Source organism: Piliocolobus tephrosceles, chromosome 13 (genome assembly GCF_002776525.5).
Source record: "Piliocolobus tephrosceles isolate RC106 chromosome 13, ASM277652v3, whole genome shotgun sequence".
Classification (NCBI taxonomy): domain Eukaryota; kingdom Metazoa; phylum Chordata; class Mammalia; order Primates; family Cercopithecidae; genus Piliocolobus; species Piliocolobus tephrosceles.
Genome location: NC_045446.1, coordinates 3,497,136 through 3,510,966, shown reverse-complemented (window position 1 = coordinate 3,510,966; position 13,831 = coordinate 3,497,136). Strand labels below are relative to the sequence as shown.

Genomic DNA, 13,831 nt, shown 5'->3' with positions numbered 1-13,831 from the left:
ATGACCACTACCAACGTTACCATCATAACTACCATCACAACCATCAACGTTACCATCATGACCACCACCATCACCATCAACACTACCATTATGAACACCATGACCACTATCAATGTTACCGTCATAACTACCATCGTTACCATCATAACGACCACCATGATCACCATCAACGTGACCATCATCATGACCAACACCACCACCATCAACATCACCATCATTATCAATATCACCATCAACACCATCATTATCATCATTATCACCACATCATCACCATCATTCTTCAACACCCACCCAAAATGTTTAAGTGCTTCATCTCTACCTTAGATAAATCCACTTCTGTATCTTCTGATTCTCAAACCAGAGTAAACATTAGAATCCCTGGGGGGCTTAGGAGCACACAGAGCACTGGTCCCTGCCCCCAAGAGTTTCTGATCCATTGGGACTGGGGTGAATCCTGAGAATCTGCCTTTCTCTCAAGTTCCTAGGTCTTCTGATGCTGTCTTTCCAGTATTTTAAAACATTAAGCAAGGGTCAGCCAGATGAACTCCAACAACTATCCCAAGACTTCTTAGAAAAACCTGCCTTTGCAGCACAGTTGTACATTGTCAGCACTTTCCAGATGAACATATTTGATCCCTTTTAAATGTGCAGCCAGTCATCATTTCTTCCACAAACTCAATATTAAATGATTCATTTTTCATAACTGAGAGGGTAAGAACAACTGTGAATGAAAAATAAAAGCTGGGGATATTTTACGGGCAAAGATCCACAGAGTAAATCCAGTCTCTTTGTATTAATAAAACACAAGGCAGGAAGATAAGGAGGAGGAAGCTGGCTCCTGACAGACACTGCCAGGGCCCATTCTGGGCACGCAGATTGGCAGAGACCTCATTCCGCCAGTTACCTGAGCAACGTCTCAATGGTGTACGGAGTCTGATCAGTTCAGTGACAGTGCGCATCACTTTCTTTTGCAATCATTTGTGGCACTGATTGATTGTCCTTAGCAAAATAGAGACAGATGGCACAGGGTTGGTGCTGGTGCAGTTTTGCTGCTGTGAGGGCGTACTAAGCATCCTGCCAGGTCTCACGTAATAAGGGCATCCCCATCCCTGGTGGTCACTGCACCAGTGGCGACAGGGCTGTAATGGGGACTGACAGGGCGGGGGCAGGCCACCTGAACTGACCTGTCATCCCAGGTGCCATGGAAGACTCGCTTCCCTGGAGTGCCATGTGGTGGTTGTAAGCCACCACCCAGGAGAGTCAGAAATGGCTTTCGTATTACCCAAGTGTTTGCCTTGAGTCAATAGGCATCAGCAGCTGTTTTTTGAGCAATTTAAGCAACTATGTGACTTTTTAAAATAAAGGACCACAGAAATATATTATTTGATGCCCAAAAAATAATGTTGAATCCAAGCCCACAAATGCATAGCTAACCCCAAAGGGGCAGACGCAGTCACACCATGAAATCAAAGAAACCCGCAGCCTCCTCATATTCACCACTGGAAAGAGGACATTTTCTTGGAGTGTAACTGTAATCTCTATAGACCCATCAGCAAACCAGGGACCCTTTTCAACAATCTATTTTATATTAGACATTTGCAAACTGCCAGATTCAAGACTAAAATCCAGGCTCACCATGACTGAAGAGTTAAGTAAACTCCCTAATGGTTGGGATTCGTGTTCCTACCCAAATCTCATCTTGAATTGTAGTTCCCATAATCTCCACGTGTCGTGGGAGGGACCCAGTGGGAAGTAACTGAATCATGGGGGCAGTTACCCCCATGCTGCTGTTCTCATGATATTGAGTGAGTTCTCATGAGATCTGGTTTTATAAAGGGCTTCTCCCCCTTTTGCTCGGCACTTCTCCTTAACGCCACCATGTGAAGAAGGATGTGCCTGCCTCCCCTTCCACCATGATTATAAGTTCCCTGAGGCTTCCCGAGTCATGCTGAACTGTGAGTCAATTAAACCTGTTTCCTTTATAAACTATCCAGTGTCAGGTGTGCTTTTATTAACAGCATGAGAACAGACTAATAGTGGTTACGAAGCATCTGGGCCCAGTTGTTGGGCTGAACTCATTCATTTTCAACACAACACAAGCCTATATATATTAGGAATGTCTAAGAAGAGTATTAGTAAAATCATTCATGGAAGCCAATTCTAAAGTCCTCTCTCAGTGCAATAAGATATACAAATCATTTCCAAATGAGGAGAATCATGGAAATGTCAATTTTCAGTTCAAGTGGATCTGACTGTGTATAACATCAAAAAGCATTTCTATAACTCATTTAGCTAAAAAAATTAGCATTTAGCTTAAAATATTTTATTTTCACCCTAAACTGTTCTCTGGACAACTGCATCAGAAGTAGACGAGCTCCACTTCTGTGGAACAGAATATTACCCAGCCATGAAAAGGAGTGAAGCACAGGCGCAGGCTACAATGCAGGCGAGCCTCAGCAACGATGCTGAGTGACAGAAGCCAGATGCAAAATCTCATCTATTATATGACCTCATTCATATCACACGTTCAGAATAGACAAATTCATAGAGATGGAAAGTCATGAGTGGTTTTCTAGGGGCTGGGGGAGGGGAGTGGGGAGTGGCTGGTTAGTGGGTACAGGGTTTCCTTTTGGGGGTGATTAAGTTCTTAGCTAGATAATGGGAATGGTTTTGCACAGCATCATGAATATACTTAATGCCACCAAAGTGTACGCTTTAAAATGGTTCAAATGTTAAATGTGATGTTGTATGTATTTTGCCAAAATTTTTTAAAAAGTTTAGGACCTGGGCTTGTGCATTCCACCTCAGAACACCCTAGTCCATGCTTGGCTGGGGTTGTTCTCCCTCCACTCTGGGACAGCGGATCCCCTGGGGGTGCCAATGGAAGGCAGGTCCCCTTCCGTGTGATCCTCAGGAAGCTCGTCCCACTGGACGGAGAGGCGGCAAAGCCAGCATCTCCCAACAGCTGCACGGCTGGACGCACTTACGTCTTTGCTGCCTTTCCAGTGCTGACTGCTGCACGCATTTCCACATTATTTGTGCCATTTGCTCTAACAGGAAGAAGCCAGTGCAAGCAGGCACACTGAGACAGGGCGGCAGCTTTGCACTAAGAGAGGGAGGCACCCAGAGCAGCCTCCGAATAAGAAAACATCCGCAACAGAACGAGCCAGCCTCATGTCACACATACACGCATTTCCACATTTGTGCCGTCTGCTCTAACAGGAAGGAGCCAGTGCAAGCAGGCACACTGAGACAGGGCAGCAGCTTTGCACTAAGAGAGGGAGGCACCCAGAGCAGCCTCCAAATAAGAAAACATCCGCAACAGAACGAGCCAGCCTCATGTCACACATACAAACACGACCGCGGAGACGCAGAGCCATCACCCACTGTGATCCACACACAGGCCTTCCTGATGCTGAGATCTCTTTTACCTGAAACGGAGTCTGGCTGTTGTAGTTTTTTAACTCCTTATTTCCGCCTCGAAACAGAAGCACTCTGGCACAGCTATCCTGTAAACAGAAAAGGAGAAACCTGTTTGTAAAATGGTAGCACAGACATTCTCCAAAGAAATCTGTCCAGGGTCTCAAGCTCACAGGAAACCAGGGAAACAGAAGTGCAAAGTTAAAAGGGAAGGCACGTTGCTTTCATCTGGCTCCCGTATGCTGTCAGGTGAGGCTCACCTGCTGCCAACACTTTGGACAGCAGCTGGGTAGAATCTATTAAAAAAAAATAAAATAAAATAAATAAAAAATAAATAAAAAGCACCCTATGGCCAAACAATTTCACTTTTTAAGACCATATTCTATAAAAAGTCTTGCACATTGTATACAATATATAACAAGTGAAATATCTTCAATAAAATACAGAAAGAAAGGAAGAAAGGAAAAAAAAGAAAAAGAAAAAGAAAAGAAGAAAAGAAAATCTGGAGATAGCATACGTGTCCTAAAATAGGGGAGAGTGCGGATATATTCTAGAACATTCTTCACCTAGGCAGTCTCAGGACAAAACAAGGCAGATGACTATAAACTGAGAAGAAACATATCCAGGAACTTCTAAATAAAAAAAGCAAGCCTCAAAACAGTAATATTTGCCAGGCGTGGTAGCTCACACCTGTAATCCCAGCACTTTGGGAGGCCGAGGTGGCGGATCACCTGAGGTCAGGAGTTTGAGACCAGCCTGGCCAACACGGTGAAACCCCATCTCTACAAAAATACAAAAATTAGCCGGGCATGGAGGCATGCGCCTGTAATCCCAGCTACTCAGGAGGCTGAGGCAGGAGAATCACTTGAACCCAGGAGGCAGAGGTTGCAGTGAGCGGAGATCGCACCCAGTGCCCTCCAGCCCGGGCAACAAAACTAAGACTTCATCTCAAAACAAAAAAACATAAAAAAAATCAACAACAAAACCCCCAGTAATACTGCTTAATTTCATTTACATTTTAAAGGCTTAAAGAGAAACTAATAAAGGCTTAAAGTCTCTATTATAGAAAAGCAGGAAGGATACGCACCAGTTAACAGTATTTACTTTCATGGATAGGAAAAGGATTAGGGAGAGAACAGAAATAATCTTTTTTCATTTTACTTTTATTTTTTGAGACACAGTCTCGTTCTGTTCCCGGGGCTAGAGTGCAGTGGTGCAATCTTGGCTCACAGCAACCTTCATCTCTCGGGCTCAGGCAGTTCTCCCCACTTCAGCCTCCTGAACAGCTGGGACAACAAGCATGTGCCACTGTGCCCAGCTTTTTTTTTTTTTTTTGGTAGAGACAGGGTCTCACTATATTGCCCAGGCTAGTCTAGAACTCCTGGGCTCAAGTAATCTGCAGGCCTCTGCCTCCCAAAATGCTGGGATTATAGGCGTGAACCACCATGCCTGGCCAGAGAATCTTTTTTTTTTTTTTAATATGTGGGCTTATATTATTTAATGTTGTTAAAAGCAAGCAAAAGTGTTTTTGTTTGTTTTTTTGAGACAGGGTCTTACTCTGTCACCCAGGCTAGAATGCAGTGGCGATCACAGCTCACAGCAGCCTTGACCTCCCACCTCAGCCTCCTGAGTACCTGGGACTACAGGGACGTGCCACCATGCCCAGCTAATTTTTTTTTTTTTTTTTCAGAGACGAGGCCCCACATGTTATCTAGCCTGGTCTCAAACTCCTGGGCTCAAGTGATGTGCCTGCCTCAGCCTCCCGAAGTGCTGGGATTACGGGTGTGAGCCACTGCACCCAGCCTCTTACACATTTTCATAACAAAAATGAATGTGCATCCATCCACTGATTGGGCATCTACTATTTGTCCACGGGGTTGATGGAGAACTTCTCGCCAACCCCTCTGAAGCTCCCAGTGAGGACTGCAGCGGCAAATAATGACCATTAAAAAGGCAGTGGTAGCATGTTGATGTAACCAATAAAAGGCAGCGGTAGAATGTTGATGTAGCTGGACCAACTATTAGAATAATTTTGCCTCCAAATGCGGTTGGCTATTTAGAATAAGTAAACTGTTTTTGGAAGTGCATTTAAATGATCAGGAGCTGGCTGATGCTTGTGCCTCGGTAGCAGAGGCCTGACTCTGGGCTGGGGGCACCTTCTCCTACAGGACTCGGGGCCTCAGCGCAGGTGACAGCCAAAGCCTGTACTGGGCAGATCCTAGGAATTCCATCCTTACCTACAGTCTGGTGTACAGACAACAGGTGTGACCACCTGGACTCAACACCACACAAACACACACCAAATAAAGGGATACGTGGATTAAATGACCAGGGCTTCCCACCCAGGACGGGTCAGAGACCCCAGCCTGGGTCCCGGAGGAACCCCGTCCTCAGGAACAGCAAGATGCTGAGTAGACACGGCACAGGTGGTGGGACCCGGCAGATCAGCAGATTTGAAAGACAGCTGACTGGCCGGGCGTTGTGGCTCACATCTGTAATCCCAGCACTTTGGGAGGCTGAGGCACGTGGATCACCTGAGGTCAGGAATTCAAGACCAGCCTGGCCAACAACATGGTGAAACCGTCTCTACTAAAAATACAAAAATTAGCCGGGCGTGGTGGCAGGTGCCTGTAATCCCAGCTACTGGGGAGGCTGAGGCAGGAGAATCACTTGAACCTGGGAGGCGGAGGTGCAGCTGAGACTGCACCATTGCACTTTAAAGCGAAACTCTTGTCTCAAAATAAATAAATAAAATAAAATAAAATAAGATAATAATAAGAAAGAGAGCTGGAAATCCAGAAGGAAGTAGGGAGCAGCTGCCAACAGATCCTGGGTTTCAGTCTGGGTGAAAAAAAAAAAATGTTCTAAGGCTGATTGGTGATGGTTGATGGTGGTGATGGCCGCACACCTCTGTGAACAGACCAGCGATCATGGAGCCTTACACTTCAGATGGGTGAACTGCATGGTGTGTGAATTACATCTCGATAGAGGCTCGCATATATATGTAAGAGGACAGATAGCAGGAAGGCGGGCTGCCCTGGCACAGAGTCTTCATCCCTGGCTGGGCGGGTGGGGCAGGCCAGGAGCACACTGAGCTCTCAGGACCCGGCTGGTCTCAGGGTGGGGAGCCGACCAGGCCTCCCCACCATGATGGTTATTATTAATGAGGGAACCACACCTCCGACAGGTAAGAGTGTGGGCTGTGCTCACTTGGGAGACACCGGTCGGGGGATCTGAGTTGGGTGGAAAAGGCTGTCCTGCCTCTGTGTTCTCCAGCATCCTGGGGCCTCGGTGACCATGGCCTGCTCTGGTCACCGACTGTGTAAAAAGCCACGTGCGTACTTGGGGGTGCACTCTGCCCAAGCCCCACTGAGGCCGCCTCTGTACAGAGTGGGGGGCTCTGGCCACAGATGCCACTGAGTCAGGCATGAGGAATTGAGTGTGGACCGGTCCACAGACCGTGCTGAGTATTCTGTTCCACCGCCTTACAGGAAGGTCAGTCAGGCTGGTCAGAGGGGGATCCCCAGAGCCCCTGTACCAAGATTCCAATTAGAAGCAAAACCACCATGGTGTCCCCACTTCCTGGCACAGTGGTTCTCAACTAGGGGTGATTTTGCCTTCACGAGAACATCTGGCAATGTCTGGAGACATTTTTGGCTATCACAGCTGTGAGTGCTACTGGCACTGACTGGGTTAAGACCAGGGATGTTATGAGGCATCCTGCAATGAATAAGACAGCCCCCCACGGCAAAAAACTGCCCAGCCGCAAACCTCAATAAAGCTGAGGTCAACAACCCCTGTCTTCATGGCTCCAAATGTTACTGATGATGGATATGAGTCACGAACAGCAGCATCCCTAGAACAGTTTCAGAACAACACAGACCACAGTCTCCTGTATGAATCACATGCCACTCCCCAAGCCCACCAGGCCCTGGCCGCAGCTGGTCAGGCCTCAAGGGGACGCCAAGCCCTATACTATTCAGGGTCTTGTCCCTGGAACTATTCAGGGTCTTGTCCCTGGAACGTGTCCTCAGACTCAGGGACAGCCCAGCAGGTTTCACAGAAGATGCTCCACTCCTGGGGAGTGGGAAGGTGGAGGCGGCCTCTGTCACCTCTCACTACACGGACCACGCATGTCAGCAGGGGAGGGACGGATGCCCATGGAGCTGTCAGCCTGAGGCCCATGGGGCAGAGGTGAAAGGAGAACCGGCAAAGCCACGTGTGAGGCTCGAACAACATTGCAGATGGAGGGTGAGCTGAGAAAAAGCAAACACAAGGAAACGAGTCGCTAGAAGCCCATGGTGTTTCAAAACAACGTGTGAGTCTGCAAGAACATGCAGCAGCTGATATAGGGTGACGCTCTGCACAGGGTTTCAGGGTGGGAAACCCCTGGAAAAAGCACAAATGTGGATTCCGGGTTTTATGCTGGGATTTTCATACTCTTCTAATTATTGTCATAAACGTGTTGCTTTGAGGACAGGAAAAAATATGTAAGGGAATTTTCAAAGACACAACTGTGTTCAACAAACAAATCTTTCATGTTTGGGGTACAATTAAACCCAGAGTTTCAAAAACAGAAAGCCCTGGTGTCAGTTCTGCCGTGCCCAGGGTCCACACCGTGGGAGGTGCAGGTCAAGACTCCGGGCCTGCTTATTTCATTTTAGGGTTGCAAACTATGGTCCTCAGGCCGAATTCTGCACATCTAATTTTGTAAATAAAGTTTTATTGGGATGCGACCACATCCACTCACCTGTGTATTTTCTGTGGCTGCAAAGCCTGAAGTATTTATTCTCTGGGTCTTTACAGAAAAAAGGGTACCCACCCTGGTTTTAATTAAGTAGTCCTGCATCTCCCCAACACAGTCGCACGTTCACAGAAATGACCACACCGGCAGGATGCCCTAACACTAGACATATTAACAACAATCTTCAGGCCCCACTTAGGCTGGTGCCAGGGAGTGCAGGGTGATAACCAGCATCAGCTCTGAGAGAGCGGCTCTGCCTCTTGTCTTCTGAGCCTCAGATTCCTCCTTTTTAAAGTGGGGACACCGGGCTTGGTGGCAGCATAACGAGCCTGATACACCATCAATGACACAGGTAGGGGTCTCCTTCCACCCCCAGCAATGCCCTGTCCCTGGAAAGTGACCCCTGACCCCCAGGAGAGGGGCCCACCCATATGAGTACAGCACCTCCTAGTCCCAGCCACAGGGGCCCCTTGGGTGTTACCAGGAAACTAGGAATGGTGAGTTTCTGCGGGTGACCGGCATTTCAAGAGATGCACGGAACGCAGCCTTCTTCACCGGGATAAGGCACAGTGTGGAGAGCACTGGCTGGGCCTCTGGCTTTTCCAGTCTTGACCTAGCCCTTCCCTGCTCTGCCTCAGCTGCAGGACTTGCCTTGTGTCCTGATCATGAGTCCAGAATTTCCCATCAAATCACCCCCAGTGGGGTCCTGTTATTTCCAACCCAAAGAGTTTCTTTTTTTCTTTTCTTGAGACAGGATCTTGCTCTGGTGCAATCTCAGCTCACTGCAACCTCTGCCTCCCAGGCCCAAGCAATCCTCCACCTCAGACTCTCAAGTAGCTAGGATTACAGGCTTGCACCACCATGCCTCACTAATTTTTGTATTTTCTGTAGAGACAGGGTTTCACCATGTTTCCCAGGCTGGTCTTGATCTTAGGGGCTCAAGCGATCTGTCCTCCTAAAGTACTGAGATGACATGTGTGAGCCACTGCACCCAGCCCAAAGTCTTTATTAAAATCACAGTATTATCAGGCTATGGTGAGCAAAGACTTTGCTTTTTGCTTTGGTAAAGAGAGAAAACGAAAAGGAGGAGGACAGACCACAGAGCCAGGAGAATGGGGCGATGGCTTTCAGCCAGTTCCCATCTTCTGGGGCGTGGTGGGGGCAGGAAAGAGAGAATAGGGCAGCAAGGGAGGAGGGACTTCATGGGGGTGGGCAACCGTGGGGACGTGAAGACTGGTCCCTGGGGGTCTTGCTCACCCGTTTGCTCTGGGCTCTAACTGCACCCTGGCCCAGTGGCCTAGAAGAACCACCCAGCACTGACAAGACCCAGATGGCTGAGAGCAGCCCGGCAAACTGGAATTCAGAATATGAGAGACCTGCTCAGGGAGGAGCCTGGGGACACTCCTCCTCTTATTTCTCAGTAAGAACCTTTTCTGAAAATTCCCTATTATAGGCTGGGCATGGTGGCTCACACTTGTAATCTCAACACTTTGGGAGGCAGAGGCGGGAGGATCGCTTGAGTCCAGGAGTTTTGGACCAGCCTGGGCAACATAGCAAGACCCCGTCTCTACATAAAATGAAAACAATTAGCTAGGCGAGGTGGTGCGTGCCTGTAGTCCCAGCTACTTGGGAGGCTGAGGCAGGAGGATCCCTTGAGCCCAAGAGGTCACAGCTGCAGTGAGCTGTGATTGTGCCACTGCACTCCAGCCTGGGTGACAGAGCAAGACCCTGTCTCAAAAAAAAAAAAAAAGAGAGAGAGAGAAAGAGAGAGAAAGAGAGAAAGCAAGAGAGGGAGGGAGGGAAAAGAAAGAACAGAAAAAAGAAAAGAAAATTCCCTATTATAAAGGACACGTATTTCCAACAAAAAGCTAAGAATAAACCCTCAGCAGGCACTGCCATTCCAGGGGGATACAAGCAGGACCTAAGAAAAATCCTCCACGACCTCCGCTCACTCAGTGCCTTTGACCAAGTCAGTTATCATACCTCCGACCCATTACCACAGTGTTTCTCAGACGTCAAAAAGAGATCAGGTTCCAGTTCGTTATTTCGAAATGCAAGGGTACATGGTTCACTTGGCTTAATAACAATGACACCTCCATGTATGTGTGCATCACACGTGTCTGTACACGTGTGTGAACATGTATGCGTTTTGCAGTTCAAAATGCACATCTACCCGCTCCTTCTGATTTAGCTCTCAAGGTATGGGAGAACTCTCTGCCAGGGAGAACAGGAGGCCCATTTTACAGATAAGGTGAATGTGAAAAACTGCGAAGGCTTGCGGCTTCGGAAAGGAGGAGAAAGGAAAAACCAGCACCAGGAGGTGCTGGTGGGAGCTTTCGGTTCCCTTGCGAGGCTGCTGGCTGCCCTGGATTCCTTTCAGAGGTGTATCTTATCTGACAGGTCTTTATCCTTTTAAATAATTCAGTAAAGTATAAATATAGAAGCAATTGGAATGCTTTTTGAAGACCCAAGCATCAAGAAGAATATCATTTTCACTGCCACTTTTTCTCTTGGCATGAATTTTCCGAGACACTTCCCTTAATAAATGTACCTCCCACCGAAGGAGCATTCCTGGGACTCGCACTGTGCCCACCGAGAACACAGTGTGACTGCAGGTCCCATCAGCTGCTGGACCCCCAGGCCCCATCATTTCCATTTACAGATGAAGAGACGGACGGAGAAAGCTGCTCATTGATGCATGCAGTGAGTCCTCATGGAGCTGCCAGGTACCGTCCTAGTCCCTGGAGACACAGATGCAAACCAGAAAGTCAAGGTCTCTGCCAGGCTTGGGCTGGAGCGGGGGCACAGAAAACAACAACACAGCCTCAGGACGGGTGGGTCTGATGCAGACAGTGGAGAGGGTGTGGCTGGCTGGGCAAGCTGAGCCCTGGGATGGGAGGAGAGACGGCGGGCGGAGGCAGAGGCCATCCCAGCAGAGTACCAAGACCCGAAGTAGAAACCAGCGAGGGGCCGGGAGGCAAGAAGGCAGTGGTGGGGCCGGGCTGCAGCAAGCTGGGACGAGCTGGGCTGGACAGGAGAGAAGGGCACAGGATATAAGCCCTGGGTTATGCAAAGGGGGTTCTCAGCAGAGGAGGGACGAAGAACTCGGGTGACAGAAAGTGGATTTGAGGGAAGACAGACTGGAAGGGAAGACAGAGGCTGGACAGTGAATACATAGTCCTGGGGAGAGACGGCAAGGCCCCAGGCAAGGGTGAGAGGGGTGGTGGGACAAGAGGGGTGGAGGAGACAAGAGGGGTAGACGGGCCCGGAGAGGGTGGAGAGGGAACGGACAAGCCGCGGGATGAGAGGGATGAGAGGGACGGTGAGAAACAGGGGGCGGCCAGGTTTCAGGCCTGAGCTCCAGGGGAAGGGCATTATTTACAGAGTGGGGAGCAGTTGCCTCAGTGGAGGCTCCTAAGAGATCAGCACAAGGGGACACGGACCAGGAGCAAACATCACTGCCAGAGCTCAGGGCAGAAGTGAGCTGGGAGACCCTGACTGGGGACTCTTGGAGTTTTCTGGAAGGTGTGCAAGGACACAGACAGGCCCGCCTGAGGTCACCTCGGGAGTCACTGCAGGAGGGAATCTGGGTAACGGGAGTGTGCAGTGCAGACGCCGAGAGATGCTATAGAGACATTGAGCTGGATGGGGACAGAGGCGGGACCATGGAAGTGCCATGTGGGTGTGACTGGCTTTGAGCAAGCAGGGACGAAAGTCTGACCACTCTGTGTCAGTGAGACAAGAGCCATGAGAAGGTGGAGGCCATGTGTGCAGAACTCTCCCAGGCAGATGAGCAGTGAGTGGGGAAGTTAGGGAGGGTGTGCAGAACTCTCCCAGGAAGATGTACAGTGAGTGGGGAAGTTGCGGGGGGGGAGGTGCAGAACTCTCCCGGGGGGATGGGCAGGGAGGGTGGAAGGTGGGGGGGGGGGTGCAGAACTCTCCCAGGGAGATGTGCAGTGAGCAGGGAAGGTGGGCGGAGGGGTCTGTGAAGCCAAGGGAGCTTCTGGAGACAGAAGTGGGTGGAGTGTCTTCATAAACAAATGGGCATGAAGTAAGAGAAGGCAGAGGTCAAAAGCAGAAACACTGGCGGCAGATGTGCCCACAGAAACAGACAACGTTGCAACCAGGATGTTAACTCGGAAGCTCCAGGCCCCGTCAAGCCATTTCCTTTCAACGGCACTGAGGCTGTCTTCACTTAAATGTCACAGACACAAATTACTGCACACTCCAAACTGTAAGTCAGGAGTTTGTTTTCAGGTTAAATTATCTTTTGAAATAAGGCTTTTGGGCAGCCATAAATGTAAAAACAACTAAGATGTCTGCATAAGTAAAACGGGGAAGTGGCTGGGACGCTGGTGTCATCGGGGCAGGGCTGGAACCTGGTCCCTCAGACCAGCCCTCCCCTTGAAGAGCTGTGCCTCTAAGTAAGGGCCAGGGTAAGCATGAGTACACCCCTGACTGCCATGGGCATGGGTGCTTCTGCCTGACCCATGCCCAGTAAAGGCCCCTTCCCCAGTCAGTGGGTTATGGGAATGTATCCACAAGGGGTGGGTTGGAAGCCTGGCTTCCCCATCTACTAACAGAGCAGACTTTGACCACTCCTGAATCTTCTGACCTTTATAAAAGGAAAGCCAACCAAGCCGCCCACCGGAGCTGGGGCAGGTGAAGGAAAGGGTGTGTGGACGCCATCTCCACTCAGCGAGACCCACGCCCGCAATGCCCAGTGCTCAGGGGCCATCACCCCATGATGGCCCCATGGGAGCTGCCACAGAGTGGACAGGTGCTCCGCGGGACACCAGCAAGGGCAGAGATGCAAGCAGAAAACACGACGTCTTCCTACCCTGGCTCGCACTGGTATCAAAGAGAGGCAGGTTGTTTTTTATTTCATTATTTTTACCTCCCAGACAAATTGGCCTAGCCCAGTAACCATTGATATTTAAAACCTGCTGCGCTCCTTCGTCATCCAGGGCAGAAAAATGAACCCCAGGCTGCTCCCCTCCCTCTGGAGCTCTTCGAAAGCCAGGATGAGGTGAGGGGTTGACAGATTAGACACAATTTGATACTTACAATCAAAGCCCTAATTAGGCAATTTCATAAAAGGAGAGAGAATATTCTGATCATAGTGTATTTTATTACAAGTGTGGAGGTAGTAAGGCCTGCCTAAAACTGATAAAGCACATGTAACAATCCATACACCTGGGTGCTTTTAGATTTAATAAGGAGAAGCTTGTTACAGGAACATTGTCAATGGCAGCATCACCATCATCGTCATCGTCACTGTCCTCATCGTCATCACCAACACCTGCATCAGTCACCATCAATAAGACCATCGTCACTATCACCATCGCCATCACCACCACTACCACTATCACCATCATCATCACCACTATCACCATCACTCATCATCAATATGATCACTGTCACTATTACCATCTCCACCATCACCACCACCACTATCACCATCAATATCACCAGCATCACCACCATCACCATCACAATCATCACCATCACCTGCATCATTCACCATCAGTATGACCATCATCATCACTGTAACCACCATCCTCACCAGCATTCTCACCACCACCATCACCATCATCACCAGCATCATCACAACCATCACCATCATCACAACCATCACCATCACCACCATCATCACAATCATCATCA

General features: G+C 49.1%; 1 protein-coding gene across 1 annotated transcript in view; it reads right to left on the bottom strand.

The window, feature by feature from the left end:
* The window catches only part of SHANK2 (SH3 and multiple ankyrin repeat domains 2), a 646,969-nt gene that overhangs the window by 491,309 nt on the left and 141,829 nt on the right, over positions 1-13,831 (bottom strand). Inside the window, exon 9 of the mRNA XM_023186421.2 lies at positions 3,432-3,509. Coding sequence (XP_023042189.2) covers positions 3,432-3,509 — 78 coding nt within the window. The remainder of the gene's footprint in view (positions 1-3,431; positions 3,510-13,831) is intronic.